General features: G+C 47.2%; 1 protein-coding gene across 4 annotated transcripts in view; it reads right to left on the reverse strand.

Moving 5' to 3' along the window:
* Positions 1-7: 7 nt before the first annotated feature.
* The window catches only part of lhfpl4a (LHFPL tetraspan subfamily member 4a), a 302,872-nt gene continuing 283,298 nt past the window's right edge, over positions 8-19,581 (reverse strand). For 3 of the 4 annotated variants that reach the window (XM_072472844.1, XM_072472848.1, XM_072472847.1), the window contains 2 exons: positions 3,842-3,856; positions 8-192 (listed from right to left, as the gene is read on the reverse strand). Coding sequence is in view for 3 of the 4 variants with exons in the window: in XM_072472848.1 (XP_072328949.1) it covers positions 3,843-3,856 (14 nt within the window). In the remaining variant the exon portion in view is untranslated. The remainder of the gene's footprint in view (positions 193-3,841; positions 3,857-19,581) is intronic. The other variant, XM_072472846.1, reaches the window with a different exon arrangement.

Here is a 19,581-nt window from a genome sequence, read left to right on the forward strand (position 1 = left end):
GGGGGGGTGCCATGGCAGTCTTTGCAGATGTAATTTCCTGTTGTTGTGTTTCCCTTGTGTCGTTTTTTTTTCCATTTTGTTTTTGTTTTCAGTAAAAAGGACTGTACTGTCGCGTTGGTGCAGTGCTTAAAGGCGTTTTTAATCTCAGTGATGTTGGCAAGTAATGAGGCGTCTGCAACACCGGGCTTCAATCTGCGGAGCGAGGAGGCAAAACAAGTTAAATGTGAGGTTTCATAAACACTGTCGGTCTTTTTGTCACAAATTCAGTTGAGAAGCCAAAATGTCATCATAACGCGCTAATAGTTTCAGATAGGAGTGCTTTTGGTCCATCTAGACCGCCCACCCACAATTCTATTGGTGTAATTCTATTAACCCTGGTGGTCTAGTGGTTAGATTTGGTGCCCTCGCTGCCATGTCGTGGGTTTGGTTACCAGTCAAGGAGGTGTGTTTTACAAAATGGCTGACATGTTAGATCAGATTTGACGGTGGAGGACAATTGTGTTCACATTAAACTCTGTTCCTCAAAGAGCTGTGGAAGCAGAGTCCTTGAATGTTTATAAGGCGAGCTTGATATATTCTTGAGAAGCAATGGGGTGAAAGGTTATTGGAGGTATACATAGAATCCCTCCAGTGCAGAAGGAGGATATTGGCCCATCAAGTCAGCACTGACCCTCTGAGAGAACACCCTACCTCGGTCCACTCCCCCACCCTATCCCCGCAACCCCACCTAACCTGCACGTCTTTGGATTTTGGGAGGAAACCGGAGCACCCGGAGGAAACCCACGCAGACACGTGCAAACTCTGCACAGACAGTCACCCGAGGCCAGAATTGAACCCGGTTCCCTGGTGCTGTGAGGCAGCAGTGCTAACCACTGTGCCGATGTGTTGGTGGGAATGTGGAGTTCAGGGTACAATCATATTGGCCATGATATTAATGAATGGCAGCGCCGGCTCGGGTGACAGCGAGGCCGATTCCTCTTCCCAATTCATCTCTTTATGTGTTCATGTATTGTCAAGAATCTCTCCAGTACCCATGGAAGCACATTTTAAAAAAATTCTACCATGTCTCTCTGTTATCAGTTCCACATGCTTATGACCACTTTAGTAAAATGCTCCCTTCATTTCTTTTTTTATTAATTTAAAGTACCCAATTCACTTTTTTTCCAATTAAGGGGCAATATCGCCATGCCAATCTACCTACCCTGGTTGTGGGGGTGAGGCCCATGCAGACACAGGGAGAATGTGCAAACTCCACACGGACAGTGACCCGGGGCCGGGATCAAACCCAGGTCCTCAGTGCCGTGAGACAGCAGTGCTAGCCACTGTGCCACCATGCTGTCCCCGCTCCCTTGCATTTCTTATTTTAATTTGTTTTCCTTCATTTATAAATATAACACATGTACTTAATCTGTACACCACAGCAAAACGTACTGGATATGATTTGTCCACATTTTTCATTATTTTAAACAGTTCCATCTTCTCCCATCTCAGACTTTCCTTTTCAAGAGTAGAAAGACCCAAGGTTGGCAATTTTTCCTCATATGACATTCCCTAAAGTTCTGTGATCAAACGTGTAACCCCTCTCCCGTATCCCTCTGATAACTGAATATGCTCTTTGAAAAATATGTTAATTCTGTGTCCTTTGTCACCTGCAGGCAATCAACCAAAACCAGTTTATCTCACCAACAACTACCATTACATTTGAATGCATTGCATTTATATGGAACCTATAAGGAAATACCCCAATGTCCTTTACAGAAGGGGAGAGAAATGAAAAAGATAATGGTGGCATGGTGGAACAGTGGTTGCACTGCTGCCTCACTAGCACCAGGGGCACTGAGTTAATTCCGGCCTTGGGTGACTGTGTGGAGCTTGTACGTTCTCTCCGCGTCGGCAGGATTTCCTCTGGGTGCTCTGGTTTCCTCCCACAGTCCAAAGATGTGTGAGTTAGGTGGATTGGCCATGCTAAGTTGCCCCTTAGAGACCAGAGATGTGCAGGACAGGTTACGGGGTTATAGAGGAGGGTGGACATGGGTGGAGTGCTCATTCGAAGGATCGGTGCAGACTCGATGGGCCGAATGGTCTCCTTCTGTACTGTAGTGTTTATATTCTATTCTATAAAGGGGATAAGGGTTCGCCGTCATGGTGTGTGTTAGGAGAGGTGACCAAAGATTTGACAGAAAAAGTTGTGTTTTAAGAAGGCTCTTAAAGATGGAGTTCAGTAGTCACAGGGAGGAGTTGAGAGGCCATTTGAGAATTGCCAATTGGAACTAGGAGACTTAGTTTAAAAATGAGGGGCCTCCCACTTAAGACAGAGATGAGAAGACTTTTTTTTTCTCAGAAGGTTATAATCTTTGAAACACTTTTACCTAGAGAGCAGTGGACGCAGGGTTGATGAAAGTTTAAAAGCAGAGGTCGGGTAGATCGATTCTCGACAACAAGGGAGTCAAAGGTTATCGATGATGGGTGGGCATAATGTGAAGTTAAGGACACAATCGATCAGCTATGAACTGAGGGGCCTCCTGCTCCTAATTTCTATGTTCATATGTTTGTATGGTAGGCTGTGGTATCCAAAAAGCCAGCTCTGGTGACTGAAAGATGCAAGAAAGGATAGAAATAAGGTTGTGGGTAGCTGCAGAGATAGGATGGGCAAAGCCTTGAGCAAATGGCCGAGAAGCGGGAATTAAATCAGTAACAGGGTGTAGAATTTATGGTGGGGCTCCAAACCTTCAGTCTTCCTGATATGCACAAGAAGGAAATGTTGGCTCATCTATGACTTTATATCATACACAAAGTCTTCAGAACACAAGAGGTGGAGGAATATAGAAAGTTAGAGAGATCTGGGCGCGCATGTCCACAGATCTTTGAAAGTGGCAACACAAGTGGACAAGGTAGTTAAGAAAACATACGGAATGCTTGCCTTCATTGGATGGGGCATCGAGTATAAAAACTGGCAAGTCACGCTACTGTTGTATAGAACCTTGGTAAGGCCGCACTTGGAATATTGCACACAATTCTGGTCGCCACACTACCAGAAGGATGTGGAGGCTTTGGAGAGGGTGCAGAAGAGATTTACCAGGATATTGCCTGGTCTGGAGGGTATTAGCTATGCGGAGAGGCTGAATAGACTCGGACTGTTTTCATTAGAATGACGGAGGTTGAGGGGTGACCTGATAGAGGTCTACAAATTATATGGGGCATAGATAGAGTGGATGGGCAGGTTTAAGGTCCATGGGACAAAGTTTAGAGGAGATGTGCGAGGCAGGCTTTTTACACAGAGAGTGGTGGGTGCCTGGAACGCATTGCCAGGGAAGGTTGTGGAAGCAGATACATTAATAGCGTTGAAAAGGCATCTTGACAAATACACGGAGAGGATGGGCATAGAGCAATACAGCACTAGGAAGTGCTGAGAGTTTTGGCCAAGGGTGGTACCATGACCGGTACAGGCTTGGAGGGCTGAAGGACCTGTTCCTGTGCTGTATTGTTCTATGTAGTTAAGGAGTCAAGAGAAACGAAGGAGGGATTTATGTAAGGAAACTGACCCCATACCATCAATGTCAGACATTATAATGGCATCTCACCAATGTTGTACCATTACATTGCAAGCGTTACACCATCATTCCACCGCTATACCTTCTCAAGAACTTCACATCATTACAATAAAAAAACTCAACAATTATACGTTTATACTGGAATACTATATCACCAAAAATACACCATCACACACTGCCACATGACTGTAGTATCGTAATATTTAACTTTTGCACTCTTACCATTGGGATAACTTGTACAGAAGATGAACGATTAATTTAAGAGCCAGAAGCGATATGTTTAGTCTTACCTCACATCAGATCCTCTGAACAGCAGGATGCAGAAGAAGAAACAGCGGTAAAGATTTAATCGAGGATCACACACAGAAAAAAAATCCATTGCCGGAATCTTAATCTCATACTGAATAAACCAGGGACATTCATGCTTTACATAAATCTTCCACACTCATCAAATAAAGTGAGCATATTCCTGCTCTCATTTGCATGCCCTGTTCAGAATTTGCCCCCAAAATCCTATGGAAGATTTGAAATGTTTTTATTGCAGTGAAATAAATGGTGCTGGGGCCTCGCTTCCTTCATCAAAAGGATACTCCAAGGAACTGCGTCATGCTTTAGTTATCAGACCTCGTTAGTGTTTCCTGCCAATGTCTACGCTGAATGTGCCGGTTGCTGATTTTAATTCGATAAAAATGAAGATACGAAGTTTGTGATGTGTGTTCATTAGGACAATGGACTGAACTGAGCCCGTTCGAGTGTATCTCACCAAGGACTTTGCAATCGGCCGGGTTAGACTCTCCAACTGAATAGTGCTTCTAAAAAATGTATCTGCATTCTTTTTGGTGTTCACCTAGATTCTGCATGCAGTGTATTCAAATACCAAAAGTAAAATCACTGAACAGTCTCAAACAATATTATTATATCTGGTTGATAAATGTTACTAGTTACTACATTCACAGTCCTTAACAGCCGTCTCAGTGGATTACTAATCCAAATGACCAATTGCAAATTAGAGGCAGGTTTTTTTCTTTGTAATGGTGTCATGCCTGCCATCAATTTGTTTGTGACCTTTAATTCGAAGGGCATGGAATGAATTCAAGGCCAGGTTCTGCAAAGCCAATGAGAGTATGTGGGCCCACTGCAACAGGTCCTAAGTGTATGTGGCGATATGTCTGTGCACAGTTCTGTATATAGTTAGCAATGTGACCTCCAACCAGCTGGTGGCGATAGAGATCAATCACGTGACTTGAGATACCCGCCAGTTGGTGGTATGACGTACGAGAGGATAGTCGCACTATGGACGGCACGGTAGCACAGTTGCTTCACAGCGCCAGGGTCCCAGGTTCGATTCCCGGCTTGGGTCACTGTCTGTGCGGAGTCTGCACGTGGGTTTCCTCCGGGTGCTCCGGTTTCCTCCCACAAGTCCCGAAAGACGTGCTTGTTAGGTGAATTGGATATTCTGAATTCTCCCTCCGTGGACCCAAACAGGCGCCAGAATGTGGCGACTCGGGGCTTTTCACAATAACTTCATTGTAGTGTTATTGTAAGCCTACTTGTGACAATAAAGATTGTTATTATTACATATCTACTTGCGGTATCGAACTAAAATAACCCAGGACATACAAGGCTATGGGCCAACTGCTGGAAAATGGGATTATAATGGTTAGGTGGTTGCTTTTTACGGGCGTAGACATGCTGGGCCGAGGGGCCTTTTCTGTGCTGTATGATTCTATGACCCTATGACTCTATCTACCCACCAAGACACCAGGGTCAAACTCATCTTGGGTGGTGAACATAAACCTGGCAATGACGATTTGAGAGCCCGCTTTGAAATCAATGGGGAAGGATACCATGCAGGATGTAAACAAGCCGCCAATACACTCTCTCCCTATAACATTATTTGAGGTCACGCAATCATTGATGTTCCATCAAAGAATATTTTTAAGCTTGTTGCACCTCTTCTTAGATTTGAACTAAAGCATTTCTGAAGCTTGTGCTGAGATACAAACTCTGGGGTTGAGTTTCCACAACTGTTCTGGAGCTGATATCAGAATCATTACAAAAACCAGGTGAAAAATACCACAGAAAAATACCACAGATTGCTACACTTGGCACTGTGAGATTTAGGTGTGGGCCATCTGTATTAACTTGAGAATCGTTGGGCGGGATTCTCCCTTCTGGGGACTAAGTCCCCATGCTGGCGGGAGAACCGGCGTCAACCACTCCGGCGTCAACAGCCCCCGAAAGTGAGGAATTCTCCACATTTCCGGGGGCTAGGTTGGCGCCGGAATGGTTGGCGCTGCTCCAGCCGGCGCGGAAGGACATGCGCGGGTCTGCGTATGCGCTGAACGGTCGGCGTGATCTCGTGCATGTGTGGACCGCCCAGCGTATTTCCGCGCATGCGCAGACCGGCCGGCGTATTTCCACGCATGCGCGAGGGCTCTCTTCTCCGCGTCGGCCCCCGGGCAATATGGCAGAGCCCTACAGGGGCCCGGCACGGAGGAAAGAAGGCCCCCACGAAAACAGCCTGCCCGCAGGATCAGTAGACCCCGATCGCGGGCCAGGCCACCGTGCCCCCCGCCGGGGTCGGATCCCCTCCCAGGACCGCCCCCGCACACATACCTGCCAGGTCCCGCTGTGCGCGAGGTGAGTAATTCACGCCGGCGGGACTGGCCAAAACTGGACGGCCACTCGGCCCATCGGGGCCCGGAGAATCCGGCATGGTCGGAATCCCACCGACCCCCTAACAAACGATGCCGGGGTGGCCGTGCAGGCTTCGCGCCTCCCCCCGGGGATTTTCCGACCCAGCGGAGGTGTCGGAGAATCCCGGCCATTGCATCAGAAGAATTTCTGAAACATTTTACTATTTTCAGAATGTTTCCAGATTGATTTAGCAGATTGCAGAAGCTTTACAAAGCAGGAGATCGGAGGGGTGGGGGTAGGGTGTGTGTAGGTGTGTGTGTGTGGATGGGGGCGGGGGGGGGGGCTAATGGATCTTCCATTGCAGTCCAAAATGGGCACTAAATTAATGGCATGCCCACGACCCCCTGCTCAGGATCACATTTGGGAGCCCCCTGCTCAGGGTCACATTTGGGAAGCAAGCCCCCCCCCCCCCCCCTCCATCACCCCCTACCCATTCACTCCCCCAACCCATTTTGAGGTTTGTGCATCACTGAGCTGCAGCTGGCAAAACAAATAAGCAGCCCGCTAGCTTCAGAGCTCAGGGTGTTGACTGGCGCCTGCAGCGAGTCAGGGAAGGGGCCCGTTCGTGAGCGCAGGCTGGGGGAAGAGGGCACGGGGAGGTTAATTCTGGGGCAGTCGGTGAGAATGGGTCAGGAGATTTTTGTGAGCTCTGCAAAAGCCCCAAAAGAAAACCTAGCTTTTCGGAACAGTCATTTGAAGGACCACTTAGTGAGTAGCACCCCCTTCATGTGCTTCAGTGCGATATTGTATTATGTAATATTTGTTTTCTGGGCTGTTTAATGTTGATGTGTTGGTTATGAATGAATATTTTCAATAAAAATACTTTACAGATATATATACATGTATATATAAGCAGACCCAGGGGGGAGGTACGTAATCAGCAGTGAGTCGGGGAGGGGAGCTGACCTGGGGAGGCTGCCTTTTCATCCAACCAGGATTATCTTTGGATATCTGGGAATCCGGGCCATGCTCTATAAGTTCAACTGTTTCAGTCTGATGGAGGGGGTGAAGGCTGATTTGAAAAGGTGGGACACTCTGACCTCAGCAGGAAGGGTACAGACGGTGAAGATGAATATTCTCCTTAGGTTTTTGTTTTTGTTCTAGTGTCTCCCAGTTTTTCTTCCCAAGTCTTTCTTTTGCAGGGTTAATAAATTGATTTCTACTTTTATTTGGGCTGATAAGACTCCTCGGATTCGTAGGACGCTTTTGCAAGGGGATAGGCAGTCGGGGGGTGGGGGGGGGGGGGGGGGGGGGGGGGGGGTTTGCACTGCCCAATTTGTTGTTCTACCACTGGGTGGGAAATATTCATAAGATGCAGGTGGTCCGAGAATCCGGACTCCATATGGGGACGGATGGAGGAGGTTTCAGGCATAGGGTCGAGTTTGAGGGCCCTGGTCTCTTAGAGCCCAGTGGTAATAGTCACTATGAGAATTTGGACTCGGTATAGGCAGCATTTTAACTGGGCTCTTTGTCACTGCTACCTCCAATTTTCAGGAACCATAGGCTTGTTGCATCTGGCTTACACTCATCATTTAGGGATTGGGAGAGGGAGGGCTAGAGAGGTTTAGGGACATGTTTCTGGAAGGTATATTCGTCAGCCTGGACTAGTTGTCAGAGAAGTTTCAGCTCCGGAGAGGGAATGTATTCAGGTGCGGGACTTTTTACGCTCCTGTGCCTGTTGACCCCACCGTACCCCTCGCTGCCATACTGCCCCATACTTGATTGACTTCTCCTTCGGCCATGATCTGGAGGTCAGTGGCACCTTTTTCGGTGCACTCTCTCGCCTGACCACAATATCTGTCAAACTATCTCGGTCACTTTTTCTGATGTAATTGTAGTTTAAGCCGGGACTTTCTTTCGGATGTTGAGATTATGGACTTCACAAACTGAATGGTCATGTAGCATGGTTCCGAACTCGCAGTGCTCATCGAGCTGGTAAAGTCTGGCTATGAAGGCTGAGATGGACTCGTTAGGGTCCCTGACAGTGGAATTGAATTTGAACCGCTGGAGGGTAAACGAGGGCCTGGAGTTATAAAGTTCTTTGATTAACTTGACTAATTGATCAAAGGCCTCTGGGGATTCCTTATCAAATTATATGTTTGGGCCCCACAAATTGTCAGAAGTTCAGCTTCCATTGTCTTCCCCTGTGATCTCATTCACAGTGAAGAAAAATCAGATTCATTCGATGTACTGGCTCCAATCTTCAGCCCCTTGGACAAGTGGGTCTAGTTTACTAATAATAGGCATTTTCGCTCACGTTTTGGGTGTCACGATTTATGGTTCCTGACTCTCGTTAGTTTTTTTTTGTTCAAATGCTCTTTCCTTCCCCCCCCCCCCCCCCCCCCCCCCCTTGAATCGTGAAATAACAGAGGCTTCAAACCTTTTACCTCGTCGCCAATGTGGTGGCTCGAGATAACACTCTGGAGATTTTGAGTAGTAACAAAAAGGTACATTAACGAAAGGCAAAGGCTGGTATATATACAGGCACGAAACACTAAAGGAGGGGTCTTCGCTCTCCGGCTCCAGGGACCACACTGCCCCGGCCCGGCGCTTACTCGCTGTTGGCTAGGGTTTGCGCGCTCCCACGCGATTGGCCCTGATTCACCGCCCGGGCATCAATGGCACAACGAAGATGACCACAATATCTGTCAAACTTCAAGATGGCAGGGCAGAATTTTGTTTTTTATCCCCATGACCTTTGGAACAGGAACTATGCTGAGCTACAGGGTTAAAATTGGGACTTTACAACAGGGAAGGCTTTAAAACGAAAATGCTCGTGCTTGGCGAAGGCGGTGAAAGGGATTACATGCCTTCTCTCCCTGCACATGGGCCGCCAGGACCGCCCCCTTAAAGGCCCCCTTAAAGGCACGCTACCACAATCACTTAGTGACTTCTTTGGCCTGGGAGCCCCTGCTCTTCACCAGCTGCAGCCCTGTTGTTGAGAAGAGGGGAGTACACTGTGTAGTGTGTCGGGTAGCATGCGGAGTACTCCTTTAAACATATGGAAATAGTGTGCCAAAGGGCTCTTCATTTACCAGGCATTCAGAGAATGGAATCTGACAGGAAAATGATAACGGTAAATCGCATGGAGGGAAAGAGGAGCTTGGTGCTTTGATAGAAATAATGCAAGGACAGGATGTTGTGCCGTTGTTCCACGTGTTTCTCCCAGTGCAGTGACAGCACTTAACACTGCTACAAGCTTGTGACAATGGTGAGCCCCAAGCTGTGTGCCACTTACAGTCGCTTTGGATGTCTTAATCAGTTACCCTACTGCTGAAATCAATCTGGAGCCAAATCTTTCATAGTATCAAAAATGGCCTGCCTGGGGTGAGGAACATTGTAATAAAAGATATCATGGGTTAAGCAGTTCAATTACACATATTTTAAAAGAATATTTCATGACCATCTTTTTTCACAGATCTGAAAACAGTTTACGCAAAGATATAAATGTGTTCTTTACAAACTATTTTGCAATTTTTCCCCATACACTTCACAGAGGAAAGCCCCCCTTTATTGCAACTGAATCCCCGGGGCGGGCGAACTTCCATAGGGGCTCATTCTTCTGTTGCAAGTTCAGTGGCAAAGCTGCAGAAGCTCAGGAACTGAGGCATAAGCATCATGAGCAAGAGAGCCCCAACAGAATTTCACCCCCATTATTATCAACCATCAAAGATCCTCAAAATGGTGGGCTGTAATTTTCTAAAGCTCAGTTCTCTCAGGTTAAGAGCGGATCTTCTGCTTATTGGAAATACAAGCAGAGAATGATTTTGAAGTCATTTTACACAAAGTTAGACAATGAAAGAACTAAATCCATGTATGCACACAACATAGTGTTTGATGCTATCATTTATCATATTAGCTCAGTGTGGACATATAGGTGGTCTGTCCACATAGATCTATCCAACATTTTTGCAAAAATAAGAGATCCAATTTCAATATGTATGCTGGGTCAACATAGAACCAGTTGGGCAGAGAAGGAATGTAATCCCTTTCACCCCCATCTCGAAGCAGTAGCATTTTCTTTTCAAACCCTGCTGTGTCTGAAAGGTTCCACTTTCAAACCAAAAGCTCACCACAGTTTCTGTTCCAAGTTAATGTGGATAAAAAAACCTTGCAGTTTCACCGATGTGGTCATCTTCGTCATGCCACTGATGCCCGGGCAGTGAATCAGGTGTTTCTCTACAGGTGAGAGGGGGGGTAGTGGGCATTCAGACATCTCTCTTAAGCTCCCTTGGCCAATTATAATTGGTGATATGGGATGGTAAATGAAGGGAAGGTGCAAAAGAGGAGTACCACATTTTTAAGCTTACTTAAATAACCAGGCAATTTTTATAGAAACGTAACCATCGCCCCTTGACATTCAATGGTGTTACCGTCACTGAATCCCCCACAGTCAACATCCTGGGGGGCTACCATTAACCAGAAACTGAACTGGACTAGTCACATTAATACTGTGGCTACCAGGGCAGGTCAAAGGTTAGGAATCCTACGGAGAGTAACTGACCTCCTGACCCCCCAAAGCCTGTCCACCATCTATAGGGCACAAGTCAGGAGTGTAATGGAATACTCTCCACTTGCCTGGATGAGTGCAGCTCCAACAACACTCAAGAAACTCATCACATCCAGGACAAAGCAGCCCACTGGATAGCTTCCCCCTTCCACAAACATTCAACCCCTCCACCTCCGAGGAACAGCGGCAGACTTGTGTACCATCTACAAGATGCACTGTAATAAGTCACCAAGGTTCCTTCGAGAGCACCTTCCAAACCCATGACCACTGCCATCTAGAAGGACAAGAGCAGCAGATACCTGGGAACCCCACCCCGTAGAGATTCCCCTTCAAGTCACTCAGCACCCTCACTTGGAAATCTATCACTGTTCCTTCGCTGTCGCTGGGACCAAATCCTGGAACTCCCTCTCTAACAGCACAGTGGGTGTACCTACACCTGAAGGACTGCAGCGGTTCAAGAAGGCAACTCACCACCACCTTCTGAAGGGCAATTAGGGATGGGCAATAAATGCTGGCCTAACCAGCGACACCCACATCCCGTAAATGAATTAAAAAAAAAAAATTTTTTAAATACAAAAGAGGAGGAGGCTATTCGGCCCTTTGAGGCTGCTTTGCCATTTATTATGATCATGGCTGATCATCCAACTCAATATCCTGTTCCCTCCTTCCCCCCATATCCTTTGATCTCTTTCACCCCAAGAGCTATTGTCATGATATTCAAACACACACATCATGATAGACACACCAACAGACAAATCAGAACACACAACACCACAACCAATGACAGAAAGATATAAAAGCACAGACACGACCCCTGGTGGTCAGTAAGAGCTGCAGAGGAGAACCAGGACACAGCTATTGCCAAAGACACTCAGGGAGACAGCACGTGCAGAGTATCCAGAACGAACTGTATTATAAGAGTTATAATAAAATAGAGTTGTACCACATACAACTGTGTTGGCTCATCTGTGCACCAGAGCACCCAACACCACATGGTACAGGAGTGGATCGATACCTGCCGGCATACCTCAGTGTACAGAGACAACCAGCAGTGCCCAGGCATGATGTACGAGCTCCCGGTTCCGCAGGCGCTCCAGTGCGACGGCGACCTCCACGAAAACTGGCGGCGATTCCGGCAAATGTTCGAGTTGTTCCTGGCCGCAGCTGAACTCAAGGACCTGGATGATAAGGAAAAAATTGAATTTCTCCTCACCGTCGCCGGTGCAAGGGCAAGAGCAATGTTCAGAAGGTTCAGGTTCTTCAGGAGGCAGCAAAGGCACGATTACCAGGCAGTCATGGGCAAATTCGCCAAGTACTGTGAAGAATACGCAATCCAATGGGGACTTAAAGGTAAGAAAAGCTGCAGTACTCACCTCGTGGCTGGGATCCCGGAGCCCGAAATCCCGGGCCTGAGAAAAGGCTGGGTCGAGGTCGGCGGCCATCTTGCTAAAGGTATAACGCTAGCACAGTTGCGCGAGAAGTGCGCAGAACCGGAAGTTTCGTTTGCGCATGCGCGAGATGGTGCGCATGCGCAGTCAAGAAAACGGCCATCGGTAAAGGAACAGCGATCTGAGCATGCGCAGTCGCTTCCTACGTGCTACATACCGAGCGTCAGGATGTCAGAGGCCCAAGACTGGATCAATTTAAAAAGGAAATGTCCCAAATCCAATTTAAAAGGGAAACGTCCCAAATCAAAAAAAACAAAAATCTGTTAAAGCTGTAAAACAACCTTCCTTCACCTGGAATGACAGCACAGTGCCGCAAATTAACCCAGGAGATGAATTTAACCTCCGAAGAACCCTCCGACAAGCAGTTACCTACGCACAAGCCGATGATTCCGACCTTGAATACTTCGATGACGATTTTTACAGTGTTTCCGGACCTCGCGAGCCCAATGATAGCTCCGTGGTCCTATATGACTATGACTCGGACGAACCTTTCGTGTTGCACATTGGCGGCCCCCACATTGAATCCGACGCAGATGCGGATTCATTTTTCGGATTTGAGGATCTTCAATCCAGCAGATATGACGTTCCAACTTATCAGTACCGGATGATGCTGCAGCCTGACATTAACAGACAGGGAGCGGTGCAAGCACACGGAGAGTGCCCTGCTGCCACACAGAGCGTGGTCCACGTCCCGCTCAACGTTCCCGACTCTATGAAAGAAGACATGCAAGACTCCAGAGTGCAGTCCTCGCATGAACCAGAAGTGACTCCAGTGTCACAAGCTTCCACAGCAAGCTCGTGGACAGACTCCACAATTGCAGAAATGCAAGACTCCAGAGCGCAGTCCTTGCACGAACAAGAAGTGACTCCAGTGTCACAAGCCTCCACAGAGAGCTCGTGGACAGCCTCCACGATAGAAGCAACGCAAGACTCCAGAGCGCAGTCCTTGCACGAACAAGAAGTGACTCCAGTGTCACAAGCCTCCACAGAGAGCTCGTGGACGGACTCCACGATGGAAGGAACGCAAGACTCCAGAGCGCAGTCCTTGCAGGAACAAGACCATGAGGGTCTAGCAACCTCTCCTGACCAACCAGCGGCAGACGATGCAAGTCTGCCATGCTCCCGTGAACAGCAAGAAGGCTATAACAGCCTACCATGCTCCACTACACAGCAGCATGACCATGACGGTCTCTCATGCTACAATAAAGGGCACAGCGCTGAAGACTGTTCAAGCCCAACTGAAGACAAGCCAAAGGAATCGCCTCGTCCAAGCCCGAAGAAAAAAGGTTTATGCGCTGACCTTCAGGATCATTGTAGCCGAACAGAGATTAATAATGCTGCACGGCCACAGAAGGATGCTGAGGATTTGCTAACGAAATTAATTGAATGTTTAACTTGCAAGGAGCAGACTGAGAATTGCCAGTGTTTTAGTACGGATCGAAAAAATGGACAAGACATTGATCCTCAGGTAATGGAAATAACACAACCTGAATCATATCTACAGCAGGGACAAATGTCTCCCTTCAACACAATGCCGCAAAATCCCAACTTCGGAGACCAGCAGTTAGTCAGTAATGACTCTTCAAACCTGGAGGGGAACATTAATTGCATTGAACCTATACACACTCCACTGATTATTGAGCAGAACATTGGAGCAAGAATCCTGAGGACACCGACATCGAGTAGCCAGATAACGAATTTAAAACCCACAGCAGTTTCAAGTGAACCAAGTGTGCTTTCCACTAATGGTGAAGATGCAGATAAGGTCGACCCGATTGTCCATTGTACCACACTAACCCCAGTGATTAAGCAGTTATGTATGGGGAGTATAATGTGGGCAATTGAGAACAGTAAAAGAGAGACCGTGACCATGCCAGTCCCAGCAAAATCAGACCCAGAGACCATGAAGGCATGTACATTAAACAAAGTTACATATGCCTGAGAAGAAAAGTGAAACGGAATGTTCTTTGGAAAATGGTACAATGTCGATAGAAACAGTGGATCCTATATTCGAGACCATACATATGGGAGAATTTGGGGGTAATAAACAAGGTTCTGCAATGTCTGGGGGAAGATTTAAAGTTCCAAAGAAGAAAAGCCCAAATGAAGGACAATGGCAAGACAATGACAGTCCACCGACATGGTGTGCACCACCAGATGAAAACTCTGACAATTTACCCAACCCTAGTGAACAGCAAGCTGCTAATGACGATCTATCCACGGGATGTGAGACGAGTGACGACAGCATCCCACTTCCCATGCAAAAGGTGCAAGGTGACAGACCTCGCCTAGTGCGTACCGAGGCACTCAACGATCACGGTGGGACCACTGACGACTGCGGTGGCGGCGCACCGCTTCCACCCTCGATGGCTCGAGCCTCTCCACTGGTTGGTGCATTCCTGCATGTTCCGACTCCAGAAGTGCAGCTTCAGGGAATCTCGGCTGCCTCCAGTGAACCTGTTGGGACTCCGGACGGGGGGCATCGGCGGAAGGCAGACCGGACTCCAGATGGGGAGCAGCCAAGCGCCGACTCTGATTTGCGCACGCCAGACCTTGCTCCGGACGGGCGGTGTCGCGGCCTCGGTGATGGCACGCTCAGGGTGACGGCAGATGCCACGGCGACAGGGAATGGATCGCGTGGCAGTCCCACTGGGTCGGCAGTGGCAACCAGCACCGGCGGTCCAAGATGGACACACCAATTCGCGCCATCGCCAGACGTTGATGCGAGCAACAATTCTCTCTCCAAGGCGACATGCTTCGACGTTTCTCTGCGGAGTCGCCCTTCCGGCACAGCAGAAGGCCGGAACCAGCGTACACGGTCTTGGCCAACTTCCACATCTGGCACAGTCATCGCCTTGCATGATATTAGTGATGGTGCTACTTCGATGGCAACGACCCATCGGCTACAAGATGCCGTCCACCACAAACATAAAAAGAAAACAGACTTCACCTTGTTCCTGGCATGCAGGGCGGATGGATTGGTGCGTAGGAGCAATCAGCGGGCTTTGTGCCGCCTTCCACGCTCGCAACTGCACCGTACGCACACGCCGGATCCTCCACTGGTTCCCAAGGATGACTTCGTGGAGATGCCACGGATCATGCCCCTTCCATCGCCACCAGAACCAAACCACAGCCAGGGCACCACTAACAAAGATGTTGAATGTTATATTTGCAAGAATGAAAAAAACCAAGCACTGCATGAAGTACAACAAATGGTAAAGTAGAGACTTCGGCAACAGCATCACCTCCAACAGTCCAAGGTGAACCAGTGTGACCCCAAATCTCCACAGCTGAACCGGCTTGAGGACCAGCCCATTCTTGAAGCGGTCACCCATTAGACTGGACTTATAACGCTGTTAATACGTTCAAAAAGTCAAACACTTCTGTATTATAACCTGTTGTTGTTTATTGTTCCAGATATCGTCTGACCGGACCAATGTTCAAGTTTTTTTTTTCTCTCGCATCCAAGTTTTGTTATGGTACAACCTTGTTAGTGTGACGCACCCGACATCGCCCCATGTAAATAGTTACGTCATAAACACACGCTGTACACAACACAAACGCACACTCTTAGATGCACTCACGACACAATTATATTTATAACCACGTAGGCACTTGTCTTTGTAAAAAGGGGGATGTCATGATATTCAAACACACACATCATGATAGACACACCAACAGACAAATCAGAACACACAACACCACAACCAATGACAGAAAGATATAAAAGCACAGACACGACCCCTGGTGGTCAGTAAGAGCTGCAGAGGAGAACCAGGACACAGCTATTGCCAAAGACACTCAGGGAGACAGCACGTGCAGAGTATCCAGAACGAACTGTATTATAAGAGTTATAATAAAATAGAGTTGTACCACATACAACTGTGTTGGCTCATCTGTGCACCAGAGCACCCAACACCACAGCTATATCTAACATTCAATGTTTTGAATCATCGAATTCCTACAGTGCAGATGGAGGCCATTTGACCTATCGAATCTGCAGCGACCCTCTGAAGGAGCACCCTATCTAGGCCCACACATCCTTCTTATCCCTGTGACTCAGCAACCCCACTGAATATTTTGGACACGAAGGGACAATGTAGCTTGGCCAATCCACATAACCTGTACATCATTGGACTGTGGAGGAAACTGGAGCACCCGGAGAAAACCCACACAGACAAGGAGAGAATATACAAACTCCACACAGATAGTTACCCAAGTTTGGAATTGAACCCGGTTCTCTGGCGCTGTGAGGCAGTGGTGCTAACCACTGTGCCACCGGGCTGCCTCAACTATTTTCTGTGGCAGCGGATTCCACAAGTTCACCACTCTGGGTGAAGAAATTTCTCCTCATCTCAGTCCTAAAAGGTCCACCCCGCATCCTTAGACTGTGATCCCTGGTTATGGATTCCCGCACCATCTGGAACATTCTTCCTGCATCTACCCTGTCTAGTCCTGTTAGAATTTTATAGGTTTGGATGAGATCCCCCCTCATTCTTCTGAATTTCAGCAAATATAATCCTAACCAACTCAATCTCTCCTCATACGTCAGTCCTGCTATCCCAAAAATTAGTCTAGTAAACCTTTGCAGCACGTCCTCTATCGCAAGATCATCCTTCCTCAAATAAGGGGAACAAAACTGCACACAATATTCCAGGTGTGGTCTCACCAAGGCCCTGTATAATTGACAACCCTGCTCCTGTACTCGAATCCTCTCGCTATGAAGGCCAACTTACTATTTGCCTTCTTTACCGCCTGCTGTTCCTGCATGCTTACTTTCAGCAAGTGGTGTTAGAGGACACCCAGGTCTCGTTGCACATTTCCCTCTCTCAATTTATAACCATTCAGATAATAATCTACCTTCCTGTATTTGCTACCAAAGTGGATAACCTCACATTTATCCACATTATACTGCGTCTGCCATGCATTTGCCCACTCACTCAGCTTGTCCAAATTACACTGGCACATCTCTGCATCCTCCACACAGCTCACCCTCCCAACCAGCTTTGCATCATCTGCAAATTTAGAGATATTACATTTAGTTCCCTCATCTAAATCATTAATATTCATTGTGGATAGCTGGGATCCTAACACTGATCCCTGCTGTACCTCACTAGTCACTGCCTTCCTATTCTTTGTTTCCTGTCTGCCAACCAGTTTTCTATCCTTCTCAATACACCATCCTCAATCCCATGCACTTTAATTTTAACACTAATCTCTGATGTGGGACTTTGTCGAAAGACTTCTGGAAGTCCAAATAAACCACATCCACTGGCACCCCTCATCAACTCTACGAGTTAAATCCTCAAATAATTCCAATATATCTGTCAAGCATGATTCCTCTTTCATAAATGATTGCTGACTCGGTACGATTCTGCTACTGTTTTCCAAGTGCTCTGTTGTGAAATTTTTAGAATAGGCTCTAGAATTTCCCCCACTACTGACATCAGGCTGACTGGTCCATAATTTCCAGTTTTCTCTCTACCTCTCTCTTAAATTACCTACCTGCCAATCTGTAGGAACTGTCCTAGAGACTTTGGAATCTTGGAGGATTATGACCCATGCATCCACTATTTCTAGAGCCACTTCCTTAAGTACTCTGGAGTATAGATTTTCAGGCCGTGGGGATATATCGTCCTTCAATCCCATCAATTTCCGCAATACCATTTCCCTACTAATATTGATTTATTTCAGTTCCTCCCTCTCACTAAACCTGTGTTCCCCAACATTTCTGGTATGTTTTTTGTGTCCTCGTTTGTTAGGACAGAATCAAAATATGTATTTAGTTAACCAGCCATTTCTTTGTTCCCCATTATAAATTCCTCTGTTTGACTATCTTCACCAATCTTCTCTCTGGGGCTGGTTTAGCACAGGGCTAAATCGCTGGCTTTGAAAGCTGACCAAGGCAGGCCAGCAGCATGGTTCAATTCCCGTACCAGCCTCCCTGAACAGGTGCCGGAATGTGGCGACTAGGGGCTTTTCACAGTAACTTCATTTGAAGCCTACTTGTGACAATAAGCGATTTTCAGTTCATTTTTTCATTTCTTCCCCCACCTATAGAAACTTTTACAGTCAGTGTTAATGTTCCCCGTAAGCTTACTCTCATACTCTATTTTTTCCTTCTTAATCAATCCCTTGGTTCTTCTTTGCTGAATTCTAAACTGCTCCCAATCCTCAGGTTTGTTGTTATTTGTTGACCAGTTTTGTATGTCTCTTCCTTAGATCGAATACTAAAAAGCATGGTGCGGCCACCTTTCCCATTTTACTGTTGAACCAGAATACAACATTCAAAATTAGCAACGTCCAGAATATTGGTCTGATGTGGCTTTTACTGCAGTTTGAGCCGCTGTCTGGGTGATGCAGTATCCAGATCAAATTGAGTCCCTTAACCAGACTTGTCAAAGATAATTTCATCATAAATAGACCATAACATATTTAACTGTCTGCAGGATTGTCAATTAAAGGTTCGTTAATTTCATAACTGTAATCTTATCAGCGATTTACAATCTGGTTCGTTATTTGATAACAGAGATCAAACGAAAGATTTTTCCTTCAATTCTGAAGATTGCCCCAGAATACAATTGTTTGGCATTAGCAATGCCGATAGTTATGTTAATCTTCCCTCTTTGTTTATGGTGAAGACGTTTTATGATCACCAAACTGACAAAAAGCTCAGATGCTGCAATTCTGAAATAAAAGCAGAAAATCAGACGCATTGGGCGGAATTTAATGGAAACATTAAATGTCATTTGTAGCGGGTTTTGCAGGGAATCTCCCCCCCCCGGATCTGCCAGCGAATTCCCCACCGCTACCAAATTACACGGAGGGCGTGATCCAATGACAATGCTGCACCAGAAAAATGGCTCACTGCTGTGCAGTGTGGCCAATAAAAGTGGGAGACCCTGCTCCCAGGATCTACCTGGCTCGCAACGCCTTGTGAGATCCAACACGACCTCGCGAGATGTTACGATGGAAATCCCCCTCATTGATCAGCACTGATCCCCAATCATGGGCAATGTCACCCCCCACACATGAGCATTATTGCACACACTGCCAAGTGAAGATAACCTGCTATGGGGTCCCTGGGGAGCCTCCCTCTCCAGGCCCCCCAAACCCCCTTACAGGTCCCCTCCTCCAGGACCCCCACCTGTCACACACCCCCAACCTGGGACTGGTTTAGCATAGGGCTAAAGAGCTGGCTTTTAAAGCAGACCAAGGCAGGCCAGCAGCACGGTTCAATTCCCGTGCCAGCCTCCCTGAACAGGTGCCGGAATGTGGCGACTAGGGGCTTTTCACAGTAACTTCATTTGAAGCCTACTTGTGACAATAAGCGATTTTCATTTCATTTTCAACCTCCCAGAGGCTCCAACTT

The sequence above is a fragment of the Scyliorhinus torazame genome, chromosome 13 (assembly GCF_047496885.1).
Source record: "Scyliorhinus torazame isolate Kashiwa2021f chromosome 13, sScyTor2.1, whole genome shotgun sequence".
NCBI classification, from domain to species: domain Eukaryota; kingdom Metazoa; phylum Chordata; class Chondrichthyes; order Carcharhiniformes; family Scyliorhinidae; genus Scyliorhinus; species Scyliorhinus torazame.